Source organism: Periplaneta americana, chromosome 1, assembly GCF_040183065.1.
Source record: "Periplaneta americana isolate PAMFEO1 chromosome 1, P.americana_PAMFEO1_priV1, whole genome shotgun sequence".
Lineage (NCBI taxonomy): Eukaryota > Metazoa > Arthropoda > Insecta > Blattodea > Blattidae > Periplaneta > Periplaneta americana.
Window position 1 is genome coordinate 140,051,833 of NC_091117.1, and position 24,367 is coordinate 140,076,199.

At 34.4% G+C, this 24,367-nt stretch overlaps 1 protein-coding gene across 19 annotated transcripts in view; it reads right to left on the reverse strand.

The window, feature by feature from the left end:
• LOC138701480 (bromodomain adjacent to zinc finger domain protein 2B-like) overlaps positions 1-24,367 on the reverse strand; it is a 1,224,400-nt gene that overhangs the window by 31,628 nt on the left and 1,168,405 nt on the right. For 16 of the 19 annotated variants that reach the window (XM_069828464.1, XM_069828446.1, XM_069828482.1 and 13 more), the window contains 8 exons: positions 23,969-24,176; positions 21,890-22,183; positions 18,978-20,200; positions 17,149-17,342; positions 14,397-14,542; positions 12,870-13,076; positions 9,765-9,955; positions 4,431-4,650 (listed from right to left, as the gene is read on the reverse strand). In XM_069828464.1, coding sequence (XP_069684565.1) covers positions 4,431-4,650; positions 9,765-9,955; positions 12,870-13,076; positions 14,397-14,542; positions 17,149-17,342; positions 18,978-20,200; positions 21,890-22,183; positions 23,969-24,176 — 2,683 coding nt within the window. The remainder of the gene's footprint in view (positions 1-4,430; positions 4,651-9,764; positions 9,956-12,869; positions 13,077-14,396; positions 14,543-17,148; positions 17,343-18,977; positions 20,201-21,889; positions 22,184-23,968; positions 24,177-24,367) is intronic. The other 3 variants (XM_069828551.1, XM_069828455.1, XM_069828425.1) reach the window with 2 other exon arrangements.

Sequence of the window (24,367 nt, forward strand, 5' to 3'; positions counted from 1 at the left end):
AACAAAAACATGAACAGTAAAATAACCTGAATGCTAAAACTACTGTGTACATATCAGTCAAATTCCGCGAAATATATAAATTTATTTTTAAACTGAATTATGTGTGAACAAATTAAAGTGTTACATTAATTTCGGCATTAAAAAAAATTGGGGGGAACAGTGCCTGGTATCTGAAAGTTTCAAAACTTATCTTCAAAAAACAAGAAAATGGGTTCAATATAAATCAAAGATATACAGGACATTTCAGGTTCAATGTTAAAAACTGAAGAGCCTGTTCCTTGGTGCATTCTACATTATACCCAGGGATACCTTTATCCGAAGTTTCATGGCTACGAGATTATCTCCTTAAGTTTGACACACAAGAGTGGCAGTGGAATGATGGAGAGAAACGGGAGAACTCCGAAAAAAAAAAAAAACCGTCAGCAACCTTGGCTTCATCCACCACAAATATGACTCCTCCATGGCCAGGATTCAAACCTAGGTCCATAGTCATCGCAAGTCAATGTTCTGCCAACTGAGCTACCAAGGTGGCACATCCTCAACTTCCTTATCAATGATAATAATCTTCAAAATTTAGTCATTTGTCACGCCTTTCCAAAAATCTCTGCAAAGAAAGTTGGTGCTCTGGTGATACAGGATAGTTCATACTGATTTTTATTCACTTCATTGCTTGAAAACAGGAGATGTTCAAATTCCATTTTCAGTGTGAGAAAAAGTAAGATATCATGAGGGTCTAACTGAGGCTATAACATGACTACAGTCTATACAAAACTAGAAAGGTATTGACAGTTCAGTGGCTTCTAAGCATCACCACTCAAACTAGTCAATCAGAGACCATGACAACAGGCCGATGTTGCCGACTGTTTTGCAGCGAACACGTGCTTTGTTCGGAAGTGTTAAATCTTCGTTACTGTGTTACAGCAAGTATTGGTGTTCTATCGTTGCTATTGTTTTCCTAGATATTTTGTTGTTGATGAAGGTAGAATTAGTTTGAGTTTAGTTTTAAATTTAATTTAGTTGTGAATGTATTAATAATGCGATTTATAGTGTCCGTGTGTTTCACTTATACAATGTCGCAAGGCATCATTCCTGCAGTTAGAGGCACAAAACGAACCACAGGCTCAGAGGGAGAAAGGAGTGCTACAAGGGACAGCAAGAGGTCTAGAAGTGACGGAAAAGATGCTCTTCTTACAAGTCAGGCGAGAGAAATGATTTGTAATGTGCGGGACTATTTCGAGAAAGAAGAGACAATGGCAGACCTCTTATTCCTGTACAACAGGTGGTGAAAAGTACTGCAGAGACTCTCAAAATAGGAAAGAACACCATCATTCAAATAGGAAAGGGAAATTTTAAATTGAATGAGCAAGAGGATGGACCTTCCTGACTTGAAACTCTGGGATGTCTTTCAGGAGGATGCAATCCAGCAACAAATATATTTATATTACCGATGGGAGGAGCATCCAATGTTAAAAAAGTTCAAACTTCACTTCAAGATGCTGATCTTTCCCGCGGCAGTATTTCTCTGCACACTGTCTTAAAGAATTTAGGTTTCAAGTATAAAAAAATCATTGGTCCTAAGGTATTAATGGAGAGAAATTATCACTTACACACAATGTACCATATTCGCATTCATTCATATGTTTAGTATTATTATTATTATTATTATTATTATTATTATTATTATTATTAGTCTGGTTAAAGACTACCATATGATAAAAATTTATGAGTTTACGATTTCGTGTCAGCTGCTTAGTTCCGACACGGCAGACAGGCCGCGCAAAGACTGCACTGCACTACCGCACAACTTCACAACGTCGCTCCCTTTCCGCATGTGTGAGAGAGAACTGTCAATACCTTTCTAGTTTTTTATAGACTGTAACATGTTCCCAACCAAAATCTGTAATTTTGACATGTGTCTCTCAAGTAACTTACTGTGAGGAAGGACTTTGTCAACAAGATGACCATCAATTTCCTTTGCTGATAAACCACGTGTTATTTTAGTGGATAATTAACTGCCTTCAACTATTCATTAATCCACATCTTTAACAAATGCTGCTGTCATGCACAACAGTTCAGACCTTACTAATGATAATAATTAATGTATGTCACTTTTAGTTTAAATTTAACAATCATAAATCATTTTGAATCAATTTACCAGACTCTGGATATTTGCTAGCTGAACATCCCTGGTATGAAACCAGTTAAATTCTGTTTACATTTCTAATTTATGTAATTTAAATATTAAAAAACCACATTTTCATTATAGAAATAAAGAATACTTCTATAAATAATATTTAAAGATTTCAGTACTTACTTAAATATATTATGTAGAGTAAGAAACAATATGTCTTTGTTCTACTAAGTATGACATGGAAATTATAAATCAATTTCACATTTTGCACATATTTGAACTGCAAATGCATTACTTTCGAGCAAAGTAAAAATTACTCCAATTGTTTGCATTATTTTTAAGGGGAGTGGGAAGTGATGCCTGTGCGATTAAAGAATTCTATTACAAAAGTTTAGTTCAATGTTTCTAGGCTTTTAGTATTCAGAGTGAAATAAAAATTTCCGGGTTATACAATCGATCATTCTGAATTCAGTGATATAAAAGACAACTAATTAGTTTCTTATCCAAGTGCAAAAGAAAGTGCTAAACATACCTCAAACTTCAGGTGCACATTACTTGTTACAGTTTTAACTCATATGCCTTGTATTTTTTTAAGTTATTAAGTAATGTACACTAGGTCAAAATGAAACGAGCCAGTCTCTCGAGCAGTTAAAATTTTCCAAGTCCTTTCAGGTGAGCGCGCAGTTCACTACTGTAAACCTCCGTGCACCGCTTTCGTTAACTCCATAATACAAGGTGCTGATTTGGGCTACCTCCACAGCATGCTTGCACGGAGCAGTGGTTAAGCTATTTAACTTCTAACTTCTTAATATGTGGGATTATGAACTGGCATGTTCCCATTCCTCTCCATCAGAGGTCTCCCTCCCAAACTGATAATGAGGTGACGTTATCAAGCATTGAGAAAGGAATAGTGGCAGGCCCGGACGTATAATTTTGCCTTTATTCTTTTCATTAATGAAAAAAGGGATATTTTATCAAAGTGTACAATATTTACTATTTTGAACTGAACACAGAAGCTATTATATTTCTTGGAGGAGAAGGAAATCAAGTAAGTGTAAACGTGGAAAGAAAGGATGCACCTGTCTAAATCTTACTAGTTTTCAATACACGCTAGTTCAAGTTACTGCAATTATAACAAATTAATGTATTTTGTTCGTCTGCAACTTTATGAACAGGACAAAGAAAACTAACATTAATACAGTGTTCACGAACTCATTAGAATCGTTTCTGAAATCATTTGAAAACTACTGTTTCAAGGCAATAACTGGAAATAAAATTACATAAATAATACAAGTAAAGTTCAACATTATTATCTACAGTATGTGTATATGTATGATCTTCAGTAGAGCATAGATCTTTTATATTTGCTTGCAAAGCTCATGAATGTTTGGTGTAGTCTTTGAGTGTAATAGTGTACTTCACAATTCCTATTCTACACTTTCTTTTTTTAAATATATATGTTATATATATTTCGAAGACATTTGTCATCATTTTTTCGCAAAGATCTAGAATTTCGTCAGAAACGCAAACAACTACACTTTCGTTGATGATGGATTAGGCCTTAGCAATAGTTAGTGGGCTTATTTAGGTCTGTATTTTCAAATGCATTTCTTTACGACTGTAACCTTTTGACTCGTTTCATTGGTATCGATCTATATTATGACAAAATTTAAAGTTACAGAAAATATCGACTTGCAAAAGTGAAAAAAACCTTGTTAACCTAAAGTCAAATACCAAACACACTATCAAATACTTTTTCATATTACGAAATATTTCATGAACTAATAATTTATTGATTCTAGTTCACGTTAACACTTCGTTAAAAACATAAAATTGTTTAGTCACATGTTAAAAAGTGTTAAAATTTTTTTAAAAAAGGTTATATACCTTGGACAGACGGCAATGTTGCGTGTCTCCTGAACTACAATTTTATGCTAATAATTTAATTTATATTTAAAATTCTTCCTTTCTCTTTCTCTCATGAGATTTACAACTTTATTCAACACTTACAGTCTCATAGTTGTTCAAATTCAGAAAGACTTTCTTCAAAATAATTTCTATTTATGATTTGAAGTATGACAACAAACAAAAATAAACAGAAAGTGCATATAAAAGCAACACGACATGTGGTGACAGGCATCAGAAAATAAAACAAATAAAAAAGAACTCTTGAGCACTTTTCATAATTTTGGCAAATTATTTTAAAATTTTAATTTAACAAGTGACAAGGAAGGGTATAAGGGTAAGATAAAGAGTGAATGAAAAATGAATGAAAAAGCAAAATCAAGCGAATACCCACACTAGAACCTTTGCCGGATGCTGACGAAACCGAACTCACGGCTTTCATGATGCTCTTGTCCCATGCGATGGACGCTTCGAGCATGTAGAGGGCCATGGCAAGCTGTGCAGATGTATGAGCTCTCCCTACAGCTTCTCTCCATACTACCAGACCTTTTGGCACGTTGTCCTCAGTCGTAGCTACTTCTCCAGACATGCCAGACAAGTTCACATCACCAGTGCTGCAATCACATTGAAAAATTTAAACATTCCTAAAAAAAAAAAACAGTCATGTTTGTTTTCCAGTGACATCAAGCTTACGGTTTTAAACCATCCTCTTTCTGGCATCTTAATATAAAGTTGTCAGATCTTTCTCAACTCTGGTTAAACTACCACATGTTGACAGATGGATCTTGTTTATAATATTTAAAATATAGGCTTTCTTACAAAGAATAGTTGAATCTAAAATTTCTATTGTATACTTCAGTAATTCACTGTATTCTTTGACATTTACAGTCTGACACAGTTTTCACATTCCTCCAATTAAAGTTTGCTGTCAATTACATTTCTTCTCGGTCACTTCAATTCTACTATTATATTTTTTCCCCTGTATTTACGCGGTCGTAATTTCAAACTTCACACACTTTACGTTGTTCTGCCAAATGGACAAAATAGATGGCATCCATGCGAAAAATTGAACAAAAATTGTGACTATCAATGTAAATTTTGCTATAAATGCAGTCAATTTATGCAGATTCAAATATAAAAATTCTGTGATCACGTGTTTTTCTCATGAAGACTAATGTTATCAGTGATGAGGAGCAAACTGTGGCAGACATTCTCGACACCCATCTCCAGGATAATAGTCCTGGTAGGCTACTAGTGATGGTGGTGATGATTAAGGCGGTGGTGTTGATGAAGGTGATGGTGATGACGATGATGATGATAATAATGGTGATGGTGATGATGTGTGTGTGTATGCACGTGTGTTGCTATTATGCGTTTTCAATAAAAATGGAATATTGATGATGATGATGATGATGATGATGATGATGATGATGATGATGATGATGATGATGATAAATTGTATGAACTAGAGAAGCAAACAGAAAACTTGAGACATAAGAGATATAAACAGTCAAAAATATCAGACTTCTTTTGTAGAAAGAGCTAGTCTCGTGTTTCAGTTGAAATGTGTGTGATAATTTACCTTTTCTAAATTAAATATTTAATATAATATTTAATACAGTCCTGTGTGTTATAAAAGATCCAAGCATTAATTACAAATCAGTCTGTGTGTTGGACTGTTAATGTTTTTGGTATACATAAACCACTTCCCACAATTTACACTTACCATAAATTTGCACCATTTTTCAGAGTCCTTTGAAAAGTGTAAAAGAGGGGTTCGACTGTATATGGTAATTTGTTATATTTTGTGTCTGATGTTCTTATCAAATGTATGATAGCTGTGATGATGACAGTGATGATTTTCTTTGTCCTGAACTCTCCTATCTCCCCATTTTGATAGTTGGTCTCTGATTCCTTGCCCTTGGAGTACTCATATTATAGGCTGCAATGAATGTACCATATTTTCTCGGAAATCCTGCGCCCCTGAATAAGCTACATATCCTACTTTTGAAAGGCAAAATAAAATAAAATAAAATAAATAAATAAGAAATAAAATAAAATAAAAATGAAAAATATAATAAATAAAAGAACATAAATTTTACAAAAATAAAACTTTCAACAAATGTATTCACGACAAATTAAACACAAATACAGTTCAGTTAACAATAAATAAATAAATTTACTCCTGGAATAGGACGCATTTCAAACCCATCCTATGTGCATGCATGTCAGTTATCTTGCTTAATCAGCTGTTTACACAATGTCCTGCAAAATTAATAATATGTGTCACGATTTCTATGTTCCTCCACGTCTGATAATTTTAAGTTTTTCAGTGTAAGTAAAGGATTGCAATCTCATGCCTAGTGATACTCATTTTCAGAAATGAACATATAAAACACACAAACAATACACATATCACGGACTCCCGTTTTCTTTCGGACATCATTAGGGCCAGTCTTTAATATGAATATTCCCCTCCATGCAGACCTCAACTGGATTGGACAATGAAGAACCAATCATATGCCAGAAGGAGAAACTACGATCTATCCCATTGAGACTCCTATATACATATATATACAAGCTCACACACTATTTCCTTATCCACTGCTCTGAAGATGACCACAACACAGCGGTCGAAACGTCATCCACTAGCACCAAGACAATGCCGTATAAGCCAGGAAGTTTCTCCACAGACCAATACATTTGAACTTGATTCTGACACATGTACTGCTAATCCTTGTATTCTTCACCTAACATAATTAGGAACTTAAAATCCAGACGTTTGAGATGGGCAGGGCATGTAGCACGTATGGGCGAATCCAGAAATGCATATAGAGTGTTAGTTGGGAGACCGGAGGGAAAAAGACCTTTAGGGAGGCCGAGACGTAGATAGGAGGATAATATTAAAATGGATTTGAGGGAGGTGGGGTGTGATGATAGAGACTGGATTAATCTTGCACAGGATAGGGACCGATGGCGGGCTTATGTGAGGGCGGCAATGAACCTTCGGGTTCCTTAAAAGCCATTTGTAAGTAAGTAAGTACTGCTAATCCAAACGCCTTTTAACAATGTTAACAACTGAAATATCCATGTGGGAAGATAATGGCATGCACTTTTTCGTACGAGTTGCACAAGAGAAAAATCAGACAATGTTGCTAACTTCATTTCGAATACCGGTAAGATGTGCACTCGTATTTTTTACTTGTATATTTCGGAAAAAAGTGTGCGGGGTATTCGAGAAAATATATGGTATATGCAGTGCATGGAAGGCAAGGGAAGTATTGCTTCCCCTGTTCATAAAGCAAAAAAGAAGAAATTCATTGCAGAAATTATATTTTAATCGTGAGAACTATGAATTCTCTCATCTTAAAATATCACAAAATTCTTTCTCTGAATACCTGTCCTGATTGAGGCAGATTCGTTATTCATATTCTACAGAGAAGAAATTACTGGAAACCATTCACAGTAATGAAGACTCCTATGCCCAGATCATCGATGATTTTGATGCTAAAGAGAGGAGAATTGCTTTGGTCTTCAAATACGTATATTTAGGTGAGTTGGCTGCTATCAGTTTTGTACTATACATATAAAAATTTGTATTAATACAAAACTGCATCGCACACCATTGGATATATGGTATTGTTGTATATTAGTCATCATATTTATATATGTAACATAGTTGTAATTTTTACTATTGGTTTAAATTGTAGTTTGGATTTCTTGTTATTTCTTCAATGGCAGCTTTGGAGTCTATTAAAACACAAAATTTCTGCAGCAACCAAGTAAGAGAAGACCTCACTATTTCTATTTACGTCCAGATTTGCATTAATTTTGACCTACTATTATAGGTTACAGTAATTAAAGATTTTGTAGCAGACGCCTTCATCAGCTCTTTTGTTGTTATTAAGGAACCTATTTATATGAATTAACAGATATTTTTACACCAATTTCTTTCATGTTAATAAGGAAACTATCTACGTGTATGAACAGCCTATTCTTTTGTTCTTTCGACACATGTGTAATTTATTTTGTTTTCTTTCTGGTGGTGTTTTGTATAGACACAATACTCCTATATTATGATGAAACTAGTTAAGTAGGATTCTTATGAGACAAGTATCTGTTAAAGTTGGGTAACTTCTAAGAAATATGTAAATTACACTATTTTAGTTAAGAAACAGTTTTAATTATACTTACTGTACTTATAAATGGCTTTTAAAGAACCCGCAGATTCATTGCCGCCCTCACATAAGCCCACCATCAGTCCCTATCCTGTGCAAGATTAATCCAGTCTCTATCATCATAACCCACCTCCCTCAAATCCATTTTAATATTATCCTTCCATCTACATCTCTGGCCTCCCAACTAACACTCTATATGCATTTCTGGATTCGCCCATATGTGCTTCATGCCCTGCCCATTTCAAACGTCTGGACTCTGGTTATAATTAATTTAGACCGAATGTAAACAAAATGTGATAATATTATACAGAACAGACTATGAAAATCAAATTGTTTAACACTATTAACATTAATATATGAAGACCTTCAGATCTTCATTTACAGTTCCACAATTCACTTGTGATGACTTGAGTCCGGATTTCCATGCAAATGCATGTTTTTATGTAAGCTTGTTACACTTCTCAAAGTTCGCAAATATTCGTTTTATGACACTGATTCGAAATAACCGTATTTTTTCCGTGCATATTTGCATGTTTTGGATTCTTTTTGGAGTGAATTCATGCATAATGCATATTTTAAAGATTTTAGATTTAATAGCACATATTTAGACTTCTATATTGCATATTATGTTTTTTTCTGGATTTAGTGTATATGTTTTGTTAACTTGCATAATAGTGCCTTTTATTAATGTTGCTTTGTAGAATCTGATATTCCCATGTTACCTGTCTATTGAGGAAAGAAAATAAAAGAAGGCTACTAGTAATATGGTTTCGTGGCATCCTACCTGACTTTGGAAATTCCACTAAACAGTTCCTTTGTTACACTGGAATTTCCAACCCCCAATTCTTGCAAGTCAAAATACTGAAAGAAAGGAAGGCAGAAGCAGCATGCTTGCAAATTGCAATTTAGTGTACTTTAGTGTCGAATTGTGAAGTGTTGCTATAGCTTCTGTTAGAACTGCAAGAAGAGATCTCGTGTCGAAATGGATTGAGGGAAAGGAGTTTCTAAAAACGGAGATGATGTAGTTCATTGTGATTGTTGTAATAATGACGTAAGAACTTGTATATTTTGGGGCACATAACAGCATCCCTGGTAAGGCGTAACGCTGCAAAAGTCCAAAGACCATGTGTTCAATTCCCAATGGTGTCATGGTCATGCAGAAATGCAAAAGAATTTGATCTCAGTTCGTCCTGAATTTTTTCGCTTAAGTTACTGTCATTTGTTGTGATGTAGAAAGATCATTTTCTATGTTCAAGAATGTGCTTCAGATAAACATATGAGCTTAGAAGAAAATTTTTAGAAATTAGTTGTAGCCCTACACTGTATCAAAATTATATAAATATGTTAACAATATAGAACTCAATTTTGATAGCGCATGTTTTCACTGTTTTTTCACTGCATTGTTCATGTTTTGTCATATGATAGATAGTCCATGAATACATGCATGTTTTAAGATTTGACAGTGCATGGAAATCCAGGCTCTAATAATGACTTATACAGTAAACACAACCATTTCCCAAAATAAGTTAGATGTACACAATCAAACACACCATAAATCATACCTCACACCAAGGGGAGGTTTGAGGTATCTTCTTTCTATTGCTGCTTCCAAGGACATTAGCCTATCCTTCGCCAATTCTACAGGATTTTTTTTCTTTTCGTACTCTCCCTCTGCTGGCACACAAGAAGGTCGGAAACTAACACCTTCCTCTGTTGTTGCTCTGCCTGGCACTTTCCAACCCTAAAATAGATCACAAAGCATAACACATTATGTATATTATGGACTGCAGTATTTTTAATTATTTTTTTATTTAAAAATTGCTAAATAAGAATAAATGCTCGCAATATGTGTTAACAAAAAAAAAAAAAAAACAATTTCAACCACAAATGAATGAAGAACATTTTGTTCAACCATAAGCGGATCCAGGCAGGGGCTAAGGGGGATTTAGCCCCCCTGACCTTGAGACAATATGACAACAGTTATATTAAATTTCTGGAGTTACTTTACTTAGATTAAATTAAACTGAACAGTTTTATTTCTGTCTTACATACATGTGTCGCCAAAGCATTTGCTAGGGGTTATCTTACACCCCTTGTACAGTAGTAACTCGTCCTAGCAGCAGCCAGGACCGGTGAGTGCCAACAATAGCACGAAAAAAAATTTAGCCCCATCCTTTTAGAGAATCTTGGATCCATCGCTATGTTCAACCAATAATTGTTGGAACGAATACACATTGCAAGACCCACATCTCAAACCATTTAGAGCTATAAGTCTTTACCAGCGAGTCCAAACTCAATTTTGATGGACAAATTATTGGAACAACTACAGGGTCCAGCAAAAAGATCTGACATTTTTAGGTTTGCAGTAACTGTGGCTAAGACAGTGGGAGAATTGGGAATGACCGCCATTATTGACGCTATTTCACTTGCGTTTGCCATGGAGATGTTTTTCAAAACAAATGATTCAGTAATTCTTACGCTGTGTAGGTTCCAACAACATTTCAATGTGGGTCGACATGGGTGAGTTACCAGCTGTAACACAAATTTATTCTGGGAAAACAATTTTGGAACAACTTCTTCAGCATCAAAAGGTAGATCAATATGAAGGCTAAAGATACGCAATATCAAAAGACATGGTAGGTAGGACAGTGCTAAACTTCAGAGTCAGGATCCAGGAGTGCATTAGAAAAAATTGGCATTTGGAGGGTGTAGTTTACAAAATCTAATTTTGTTCTTTTGCATCAGTAAATGGCAAGAATGCCTCTTTTTGATTTCATTAATCTCCATTCTCTGTCAATTCAATAATTTTCATTGTTATCAACGTTGTTCGTTTCTTCACTCATTAGAATACAAAGGCAAGAAAAATATTTTCATGGGTTTATATATTCAAAAACAATTCAGAGTTCTAATTAATGAAAATAAGCGAGACAATGCTATATAAAATAATCCAATTAAATCATATACCATATACGACTTAGATTTTCTGGCCACCACAGTAGTCCAGTGGCTAGGGCACTGGACTTATAATCCTGTGGACCCAGGTTCGACCCCCAGCATACCCCTGATTTATAACTTGTGTTGGATAAGCTCGTGGTCCAGATAACACAGGGTTTTCCTTCAGGATTTCCTGTTCCCCTGTGACATCCCAACACATCATCATCATCATCATCATCATCATCATCATCATCATCATCATCATCATCATCATCATCATCATCATCATCATATCGACCAGCCTCCATTGGTGCAGCCTGGGCAACGACAGTCAGTAAATTGGTCTACACATCTGGCTTCATATGAGTGACTGACAAAAAGTAAAGTACCCGCCATTAAATAAAGGAAAAAGCTTTATATTTCCTGAAATACATTTATAATACTGTATATCTTCTGGAATTAAATGAAGTTAAATGTTTGCTTTTGGACCACAAAATAAATGAGAAACCGAAAGTAAATAAATTTAAATACAGTACAGTATTTATGCAGAACTACTGGAAGAAATGGAAGAATACATTTAAGAATGAAACCAAACAGAATCCCAAAATATCACTTCAAACATGAAAGAAGCGTAGAAGGCAGTTAAAAAGATGTAGTGAAATGCTATTTAACAAAATGACCTAATACATTATGAAGGAGGAAGATAATTAAAATAAAAGAATATAAAACAAATTCACATACCCTGGAAAACCTAAAAACTATCCATCAAAACATCACCTTCATTCCTCAATGTTAAAGAGAGAAAATAACGGTAGTTTTATAAGCATGTGCCAGCCAATTATGTTTTTACTACTGTACTTATATTTTCTAGAAACATGTATATATCCTGTGCTATTATACGGATGTCAAACATGGTCGCTAAGATCACAGAAAAAAAAAAACTTCAAATATGTCAACATAAAATGCAGCGCAAAATCTTAGGAATATCCCTGCGAGACAGGATACTAAACACCACAATCCAACAACTAGCACAGACAACAGACGTCGCACAAACAGCCACACAAAGCAAATGGAAGTGGGGAGGACACATTGCCAGACTACAACACAACAGATGGACCTACAAAAGTACTGTTTGGGACACACGGATTGGGCAAAGGACACAAGGCAGACCAAGACGCAGATGGGAGGACATCTTCAAAGATCACGCAGGGCACCAATGGACATGGATAGCAAGGGACAGAGAAGAGTGGAAGTCGCTAGGCAGCCATCTGAGCAACGACTAGAACAGCAACATGCAAGCATCATTATTTGAGGGAAGTTTAATAAGAGAACAGTGAAAAGTGTAGTGTCAAACAACATTATACCTAACGAACAGCATTGAACCTAACATGGAGTAGCTCGCCAAGTTAGGAAAACTGAGCTAACCCTACAGGGTAGGAGGCCTTTGCCCTTCATGGGACATATTGGGCTATTTCATTCATTCACTCATTCATTCATTCATTCATTCATTCATTCATTCATTCATTCATTCATTCATTCACTTATATTTCATAATATTTTACAAGAACAATTTGTGTTATGGTCAATTGTTAACATTGAGTTGTCCCTGTAAACAGAATATAGCATGCTCATTGCTAGAAAAGGTTCTGTGTGGTTGTATAACCAAATTTTGTTCATACCAAGAGAGACTTGAAATATGGTAGAATAGTTGCAATATTTACCTTGACCTGCATGCTTGCATTTGCGACTTTGTCTTCCAGAGCTTCCACTTGCTCCAAAATCATCAGGTCAACACGAAGAGCAACATCGGGAAGCCAGTCGGAGTATGAATCTCTCAGAGGAGCTCCACCAGGCAGAGCTGCTATTTTGTGGTCCATGTCAGTAATGGCAAGGTCTGTCGCTGCTTTGTCGCCACTCGCAACACAGAGCTGAAAGTTACAAGAAAGATATACATATTATATTGCTTAGAAAAATGGTATAAGTAATTGGCAGTTATCTAACGCCTCTCTCCAACTACAGATGTTATTCATAAGTAATAAGGTTTTGATCAGTTATCTAGATATCACTTGAAAATTTTATTGGGATATTTCAATGCTAAAGTAAAATGGGAGAATATTTTTAAACCGACTATTGGAAAATAGAGTCTACACCTAACTAGTAATGATAATGGAGTTAGGTTAGTCAACTTTGCCACATCTAAAAACTTAATTGTCAAAAGTATAACATTCCCCCATAAGAATATACATATATATACTTGGACTTCTCCAGATGGATTGACACACAACCAATTAGATCAAAACTTACTAGTATAATAGACATTCGATCCTTCAGAGGGACAGATTATGATTCTAGCCATTATTTGGTAATTGGAAAATTAAGAGAAAGACTATCAGTAGCCAAGCGAGTAGAGCAACAAGTTAATATTAGGAGATTCAATAATCCAAATTAGAAGACGAGGAAACTAAAAAACATTACCAGGTCGAAATTTCAAATAAGTCTGCCACTTTAGGAAGTCCGAAGAAGTTGAGATGGAGTTAGATATTAATAACGAGTGGGAAAAATATCAGAGATAGTATCAAAATTGCAGCTGAGCAGAGAATAGGTTATTATGAAACTAAGAAAAAGTAATCGTGGTTTGATGAAGATTGTTCCATGGTAGTAGAAAGAAGGAAACAGGCAAAATTGAAATTCCTACAGGATCCAGTCCAGGCGAAGAGAGATAATTATTACAAGTCATACACTTAGGGACAAAAATAAAGATTACTTGAAGGAAAAACTGAATGAGGTAGAAACAAATAGTAAGGATAAAATCATTAAAGATTTATATAAGGGCATAAAGGAATTTAAGAAAGGATATCAGGCAAGACTAAACGTCATCAAGGATGAGAATGGTGACTTGCTTGCAGACTCTCATTCAATCCTGAACAAATGGAAAAACTATTTTGGGCAATTACTAAATGTACATATATCAAACATAAATGATTGGGACGATATTCAAATACATACTGCTGAGCCATTTATACCCAAACTCACACTTTCTGAAGTCGAAATTGCGATAGAAAGTAGAAAAAGTACAAGTCTCCAGGTATCAATCAAGAGCAGACTAATCTACATAGCTTCATATGATGGATGATGTGGATTATGATCATGATGATGACAACAATGATGACATACTTCGCCTCCAATGTTTCCACTTCAGAATATGTAACATCTATACAAAAAATTAGAAAAAAAAAATAGATAATAACCTTGCCAGAACATTCCATTGTATGTTCAATGTATTTGGATAGGATTCTTTTTAGCTCTCTTTCTCGAACCCCCCTGGAGTGAATATTTTCAAGTATTGTTTTTAATTGGTCTTCGTCTGTTATCCTCCACCATCCTCTTCGTAACTCTGTAAAATAAACAAAATTAATTAATTAATTCAACTACAGAAATGCCACCAAAACATGCAAGTACCAACATCATAATAACATATTAAGCAATTAAATTCAGTTACAAAACCTGTTGAACTTGTTGCAATTGTAACAAAAGTATTACCTAAAAATTGTTAATAAAAATCTACAAAATGACTTTGAAAGTAAATCAGTTCTTTTACCATGATGGAGATATTATTCATGTTTATAGTCCATTTTCTTGAATTATGATAAAAACATGCATATACAATAAATTAATTAAAAACATAAAATTGTTTAGTCACACGTTAAAAAGTGTTAATTTTTTTAAAAAAGGTATATACCTTGGACAGACGGCCTGTTTCGACGTGATGTTACGTCTTCATCAGTGTCTCCTGAGCTACTGGTGATCTTGAATTCTGCGATGTGCACATGTCAGTTGTAGGGGTGGGGGTGTGTTGCTCTTATGGTGGGGCCTGGTTGTTTGTTTGTTATGATGTATCATGACATCGAATAATGTGTGGGTATTGAACTGTAATTGTGTATTAAGTATATGTTGTGTGTATGTTTATATATTTCGTATTGTTCTAAGATGTTTAACTGTGAAGTTTTTGGTGTGATGTGTAAAATTTCCATATCTGTTTCTATATTATTGTAGTCATGATTATTGTTGATAATGTGTTCTGCGTAACTTGATGTGATGTAGGGTTTGGTTATAGCTTTAATATGTTCATTATATCTTGTATGAAAGGATCTTCCTGTCTGTCCTATGTAAAAATGTGGACAACTATTGCATTTTAGTTTGTAAACTCCAGTTGAATTATATTAATTATATTAATGTGATTAAACATTCAAATAAATAATATAGAAACAGATATGGAAATTTTACACATCACACCAAAAACTTCACAGTTAAACATCTTAGAGCAATACGAAATATATAATCATACAATAACATACACACAACATATACTTAATACACAATTACAGTTCAATACCCACACATTATTCGATGTCATGATACGTCATAACACACACACAAAACCAGCCCTCACCATAAGAGCAACACACCCCCACCCCTACAACCGACAAATGCACATCACAGAATTCAAGATCACCAGTAGTTCAGGAGACACTGATGAAGACGTAACATCACGTCGAAACGGGCTGTCTGTCCAAGGTATATACCTTTTTTAAAAATTTTAACACTTTTTAACGTGTGACTAAACAATTTTATGTTTTTAACAAACAAAGTGTTAACGTGAACTATAATCAATAAATTAATTATTTACTGTGCACTAAACAAAACAGTCAAGAGATGAACGAGAGCTACTTGAACACCTACAATGCACTATCTGCAGAAGATACTGTAGCCCAGAAGTATTGGAGAGCACAAATGCTAATGCTTCATTGCTAGATGCAAGGCATTGAAACAACAACAACTTTCTTTTCCTGAATGGCACACCAAGATACAAGTAATATATCTGAATTCATCTATAAATTTTATAGTTTAACTAAAGCACATAATTCATTTTGCACAAATGCAACTTAAAATAGTTATTCGTATATTTTTGTTCTGTATGGTTGTGAAACTTAGACTCTCACTTTGAGAAAGGAACAGAGGTTAAGGGTGTTCGAGAATAAGGTGCGTGGTGGTTTGCATATGCGCGAATTATGGTTCACTCTGTATATTGACTTAATGAACCACAATGTAATTAAATTGGTTATTACAAGCTGCTTCACTTCTACCACTTGGCATATTATGTTTATATCTGCACGTTTAATTATATTCATCCTCATTATCTGTGAAAACTACTTATTATGGTAAGCACATTGTGATCATTATTTTACCGTTATGTATTAAAGTTTCCATATTTTGTTGTAAAAATCACTGACACTACAGTAAAATCCCTCGTAACTGGCACCCAAATAACTGGCAATACTAAAACAATGGCTCTTTTGGCTGGGCCAAAAAAAGAAAAAAAAATCTGCCACATTACCACAGTCTGGGCCGTCAGTTTTGCCAAATTAGGAAGTTTGCACAAACTTTAGTTTTCAGTGAATATTCCAACCTAGAATTAGTGTATTATTTGTGTTGTGTGATGTGTTTTAATAAGGAAAATCCACAGCTTATTCAATTATGAGCAAGTTATAGAGAAATAAGCTTCACATGGTATCATGAAATACGAACTTTTTTTTTTGTATTGTGTGATGTGTTTTAATAAGGAAAATCCACAGAGTTTTTATGCTTATTCAGTTATGAGCAAGTTATAGAGAAATAAGCTTCACATGGCACCATGAAATATGAACTTTTTGTTGTGTTATGTGATGTGTTTTAATAGGAAAATCCACAGAGTTTTTATGCTTATTCAGTTATGAGCAAGTTATAGAGAAATAAGCTTCACATGGCACCATGAAATACGAACTTTTTTTTTTTTTTAATAACGGTATTTGTTCAATTATCTGGCAAAATTTCTTATCCAGAACTAGCTTGGTCCCTTTGGTGGTGGTTAAGAAGGATTCTACTGTATTAACACTTTGTGATACACAATTATTTTTCTACCACATAGCATTCATATGCATATCTACACAAATGAAATCATACCACAAGGAACAGGTTTTGCTTCTGTTGGTTCCATTGGCCCCATCCTTTTGAGTTGCTCGAGCTGAACCATTTCTTCTGCAGTGAGGATAAGTGGAGCAGGTGACTCACACTGACTGCCTCCTGGAGAAGGTGACGACAGACGTGAAGGAGGAGGGAACACAGGAATTCGCAACTCAGTGCCTCCTTCCACACATCTGAAATATATTACAATTGCTTATGTCTCTTCACGAATAATTAATTCTCTTTTAGACACCAGTTTCAAAAGTCTTATTCTCCAAAATAAATTCTTGGATACTTACAGTATATTATCAACAAAGTCTTACTTTAACATTTTAAGTACAGTATCCTACTGAAAAATTTAACATTTCAAATATTTTAAGTACAAAATTTGGACAGAATAAAAAAAAACTTTCTTTTGAAACTGTTTCAGGATACTTATACTGAAAAATGAATGATACAACCACATCCATTACAGTTGATGTTCAATTTTCCCAGTAAAATTAATCCAAATCTGACACATCAAGGTCTGTTTCCCTAGGTCAGGCATGTTAAAGTAAGCCATTGATGACATTTGCCAGAGCCGTGGTTCGTCTTTTCTACAGTGGCCAGATGATTGACAGGTCGGCTGAGAGTTTGATTGCTCAAAGTTAAGTTGCTAGTCTCTTGTCATAGTAAACATACTAAAAGCGTAGGTCGTATTTTTTTGTTTTTTTTTTTGCTATTGATTGAGTTTACTTTTTTTAAGGTGTATCATTATTGTAGGCCTAATGTTATAATAAAGTTATCTGGTGGAAGCAAATAGTAGAACCTTGATAATTTGTGAATACCGAAAGATTTTTAAAATACAATTACTTGCTGTACAATACTTATGAACGAGGTAGACATTTTCTTGTGCAATATATGAAGTGTAAGATAATATAATTTCAGTGATTTAATAATCGAATGTTTATAAAACCTGTTTTCCATACTTCAAAATATTAAAAATAGGAATAATTTATAATGAATTATTCATTATGTGAGAGGAAAAATAATATAATATTATGTAATTAATTAAATATTTTTCAATAAGCAAGTTTAATATTACAGTAAATCTCTTTTTGAATCTCTTTTAAGAACATATAGTACATAGAGTTCTGGATTTTATATATAGTATCATAAATTTAACATTTAACATAAGAATGTTGAAGCATTTGTAAGTATTCCAAGGATATAGTTCGTAGTAGATTATTTTTATAGGAGACAGGTGTTACAATTGCCACACGAGCCATAGCCCTCTCATAGTCGTGAGTGAACTTGAGAAGACCGCCCTTTGTGAACATCTCCCTCACTGGCAGTGTTGCAACCTGTTCACATCGTTTAGTGGCTTAAAATTACTGGTTTTTAAATTAAATTTACACGAAAATCATCCACGCTATGGAAACACGCCAAAGGAATAAACGATTCTTTACTGCTTTTTCTATCGATTGGACAAAAATTACGATCCTACTCGCAATAGTTACTGAATAAAAGGGTGCTAAACATTTGAGATAAAACATTTTTTTCTGAGAAAACTATGAACTTTCACCAATATGGTATTACACTTTTTTGTTACATATAACATGAGTTATTCGCTCTGAAAAGCTGCAGGATTATTTCACTTCCACCATGCATATATGATCAGATATTAAACTCTGTGGAGGTATTTGTATATTGCACTTCTGTTTATTGGTGCATACTTCTTCTGTCAAACATTTCCTAACTTTATCCACATAAAATATAAATGAAAGAGAGGAGAGTTCATAATTTCGTCTTAAACCTCTGCTAAAATGAAAAGTAATGTTCCAACTCACCTTGTAGGACAGGTACCATTTGTCACTGATGTAGAATCACAAGCATCTCTCGGCAAAACACTGAACCAGTTCCTCTCACTTGAACCCACACCAGTAGCACTACCGAGCAGGAAACTTCCGTTCAGTTCCTTGCCATTGTTGAACACAGTCGTAGAATTCAAACTGTACAAGTGATTGAGAGCATTGAACTTATCACTGTTTGGAACTATGACGGGTCCCATTTCCGCATTTGCTTTCTCCATACATTCACCTAATCTCTCAAACTGAATTGGTCTATGGACTAGAAAAGTTGCTGGAATTTTATCTTCACCGTCTTCTAACTGATTTTTACTACCGAACACCAAACTTTTCTCTTTTCCGTCAACGCACATTGTACCTATACCTTTGTCTTCTTTCTTAATAGCATTAAGTTCAGTACTAAATAAATCACTCTTGATTTCTACCTTCACAGCACTCAAACTATCTTCTTTCACTTCGTTTTTAATATACGATGTATCACTAAGATCTTTCACTTCTGCTTTAGTCACTGTTAAACCGCTAGGGACGCAAATTATATCACCTTCTATCTTTATCTTACCGTCACTAATTTCTGTTACAATGTTCTCCTCACATTTTATGGCACTTTCTTCTTTCAACATAGTCCTTTTATTACTAGTAACACAATCTCCTATTTCCATAGATAATGCTTGTATCTGCTTTCTACCTTCTTCTCTCACTACATCCATATCACTGTTTTCTTCAGTCTGCCTCGCACTGTAATTTTGTTCAATACCCCGCATTCCCCCTATAAGTCTTTCTACTGTCAGGTCCATTTTTTCGTTCTTTTCATTCACAAACTGTTCGTTTTCCCCTTGTACTTTATCCTCATCTATTTCCATTTGCTCTATCCCTGTAAACCTCCTATTTGCCTCACTTTTCCTCCAGGAAGACAATTCTTCAGTTCCCACCCCTTTATCATAACACTCATCTTTCTCTCTTGTTCGTTTCTTTCGATGTTCGTTCTTTGTTTCCCCACGTTCATCACTGTCACCTATAAATTTTGCTTCTCTTCTTCCGCCCATACCTAATCCCATAACATCCATTTCCAATTTTTCTTCGTCAATTTCTCTGCCACCTACTTCCAAACCATTTTTCAGCCTCTCCTCACAAGTTGTCCTTTGTACCTCTTCTGAAATTCTTTTAACTGATTCATCTTTGTTAAATATTTCTTTATCTTCTTTTGCCTGTAAATTTAACAATACACATTGTTAATTTCAATATTCTCTCTACTTACAACAGCACATCATCATAAATCCACAAAAGAAACATTAAAATGTGATGACAGGTCAAAAATGCCTTGTCACAAATCTGTACAGAAAATACAAATGCACTCTACCTGGGCGGCGAATATCGAGAATGGATCAGGGCTGCAATTGTAAAATTACTTATCTCATCAAAAACTACGGTCAGAAGCAATAAAACATGCAGACATATTTTTCACATAAGCCATCAATGTTGTAGCTCGATCCCATCACATAAAACTATTTATTTAAAACCTGAAGTATGACAAAATCTTCTTTAATAAAATTACAAGAGAAGAAAACAAGTCATGCAAGTACAAAGTATGAAAAGATCCATAATATCGAAGAAAAACTAAATAAAATAAATATACTCACCAGTCCAAAAAGCAATATACTTAATTTTTTTAAATTTTAGTTATTCATACAAATGGATGTATGTTTGCGAGTATAAAACAATTGAATCGTTAATTGTTACTTAAACGAAATATCGATAAAATGTCTGTATATCATTGTGGTGACCAAAATATTTTCGACAGGTATAATTATCAATAGCATTAACTTATACTTTATAATAAAAAGTAAGAAAATTGAAGTGTTTTGCTTTTTGGTTAATCAGTGTAGAATGAATTTATAGGTTTGAATCACATCTAATAATTTGGTATTATTCTTTAACAGAACATCTAGTGAAGATAGGATTATGCATGGACAGCGAAATCAACATATATATGGAAGATAGAAAATCGATGCACTAAAAAGGACTCAAAGAAACCATGGACAGAAGAGCATACCATGTTTACCCAAATATAAGACGTCCCCTAATTTCCCTATGACTTTTACAGGGTCTAATATTGTTGTTGTTTAGTCAACTGTTCAACTGGACTCCACAATTATTGTATCCTTCACCTGACATAATTAGGAACATTAAATCCAGACGTTTGATATGGGTAGGGCATGTAGCACATATGGGTGAATCAAGAAACGCATATAGAGTGTTAATTGGGAGATCTGAGGGAAAAAGACCTTTGGGGAGGCCGAGATGTAGATGGGAGGATAATATTAAAATGGATTTGAGGGAGGTGGGATATGAGTGTAGGGAATGGATTAATCTTACTCAGGACAGGGACTGAAGGTGGGCTTATGTGAAGGCAGCAATGAATCTGCGGGTTCATTAAAAGATATGAGTATTAAGTATTATTATTATTATTATTATTACTATTACTATTATTATTATTATTATTATTATTATTATTATTATTATTATTATTATTATTATTATTAAAAGTAGTTTTGTTTATGAATTCACAGATAATCTGTAATTAACTATGGTTCTAAAATATATAAAATTTCAAGTTTACTTCTTGATGAAATTAAATTTGTAACCCTGTGGAGCTTAACAACCTAAATAATGTAGATCTTTACAAAAAAAACTATGTACACGAACTGACAAGGGTTAAATAACAATAATAATAATAATAATAATAATAATAATAATAATAATAATAATAATAATAATAATAAAAGTTACATTGGCAATTTTTTTATCTCTTTCATCATTGTAGTTCTCGTTTTTCAGGTATATAATATAATTACACAGATCAGACAATAGCAATGATACTCTAATTTTTCACATACCTCTTCTTTGTCTTGTTTGGTCCCTTCCAAAGATGACTCCTTCTGTGTTATCTGACCGTCATTCTCTTCACAGTCACTATATATTTCTGGCTCAGCAGACTCCATAGCTTCGACAAACACTCCACCAGCACAAGGTAATGACCAGTAACGTCGCCAGTACCTGTCTTGACCAAAGCACACAGCTCGAAGTTGCTGAGCAGAAGCAGTGAGAGCTTGAATTGAGTTGTCACTTTGACGCATCAGACGCTCCACTTTACGATTCAGTTCCTCGGCAGTTAAGTTCTTATCTTCATCCTACATTATAGTAATAGTAACAATAAAATGTTTTAAAAACATACCTCAGCAAACATATAGGCAGAATACAAATACAGTGAAATGACAGAAGTAAAGAAGATGTGGTAACAAGACATTATCGCAATAATATTGTTCCAAAGTTTTGTCAATAATTGGTGTCATCACAAGAGCAATGGAAAAAGCCTACCAAACATTTTCGGAATCCATTAATGTACTATAGTTTCTTAAAAAAAAAAAAAGTAAAGTTTCTGAAAAGGCGAAGGACTAGGCGTCAGCCTTCCATATTGGTAACCTGGATTCTAATCCCAGTGGATCCAAGTGAATTTTGCGGTGGACAATGATGATGCTTGGTAGTAGGTTTTCAAAAGTTAGTCCCATTTCCTTATCAGCATTCTACCATTAATCATCATCATCATCATCATCATCATCATCATCATCATCGTCGTCGTCGTCGTCGTCGTCATCAAGTGATGCTATATAATACGTTTCCCATGGTGCACTGAGGACAATGTCTACAGCAGCAAAAGAAACACAGTTTTGGCACATCACTCATAGATGGGGACACTTGAGTGAATGATGTATAGTCAAGCACCCGCCAATGGAAAAAAAAGAAAAGTTTCTGAAGTAGCAGTAGCGGTGGCGGTGGCGGTGGCGGTGGCAGTGACGGTAGTGGTTGTGGTTTTGATATTGGTGGTGGTGGCAGCAGTGGTGGTGGCAGAATATTATAGAACATTATAGAAATTCAACGTGGATGAGAAATGGCAGATAAATTTTGCCTGAGCCCTCTATCAAACTTCTTTTATGTGCTGTAAAACTATAATATTTTTCAGGAGAACTAATATCATAGCTAAAGACAGGATTTCCATGCAAATGCATGTTTTTATGCAAGCTTGCTACACTACTCAAACTTTGTAAATATCCGTTTCATGGCTTAGTGAGTCAAAATAAGTATATTTTTTTCTTGTATATTTATATGTTTAGGCCTTTTTAGAGAAAAATTCATGCACAATGCATGTTTTTAAGGCTTTAGTTTTAGTAAATGAAATTTGGAAGTTTATCTTTCATATTATCTCCATTTTTAACAATTTTAGTGCATATCTTATGTAAAACGCATAATAATGCATTTTATAAATGTTGCCACATAGAATTTGGTAAAGAGCTTACAATATTTGAGTGTATCTACTGAAAAATATAAGTAAAAGGACTAATAATCTGAAGTTGCTTCTACTTGAGAATTCTGGACTTTACCAGTTAATCCCCTCATTGCATTATCACACTGGAATTCAAACTTCCATCTCTTATTCTATGCAAACTCCACTTTGAGACTAAAATGATTAGTAGAGAAACGCCTCTCATGCATCACTCCCATACTTAGTACCAGTAGTTCAGCGACAATAGTGCTAACATGCTTCCCTTTACATGCATTTAATTGCTTTGTGAATTGCTATATTTGTGTTCTCTGGTAAACTGTGAAGCGTAAAATGTTGCAATGCCTAAGATTAAATGTTTGAGAAGAGATATTGTGGTGGTGAGTGACGACTTTGGGATGAGAGGAAACTTAATCTGTTCTGGTAAGAAGTCACGGGTTGACTGAACAATAGAGCTGGTCCTTATCTAATTAAACATAGAACAAAAAAGTATCATTATGTTGTCTTCAGAAAAGTCACCGAGGACACTCGAACAAGAATATTAGTAATGAATTTGCTACTTAAGAGCGAAAAGAATATGAACCGACAGGATGAAATATGAATAATGTCAAAGGTTAATACTAAAATAAATCCTTACCTCTTCGGGTTGAGTTCCTTCACTCTCATTGCCACTTTCTGCATCTTCTGCATCGTCATCATTATCGTCATCAACATCCTCGCCCTCTTTTACTTTCACTTCTACTCCTCCTCCTGCATCACTTGATTCTTCACATCCGCTGTTTTCCAATTTATTAGGCAGAACAGGAACAACCTGTCTTATTTTCCTACCATGTAACATTCGTAACCTGCAAATAGGAAAGTTGTTATGTCAGCTTTATTATAACAGTCTCTCTTTATTTCGTAGTATGTTGTTCAACATGTGTATTTTTGTGTGATCTGTTACAATATCATCTTGCAAAAATTTAACTAACGTCTCCATTCAATTCTGTGAATTTACAATTCCTGCAATGCCAGTATGTTTTCAAAGAAATTCATG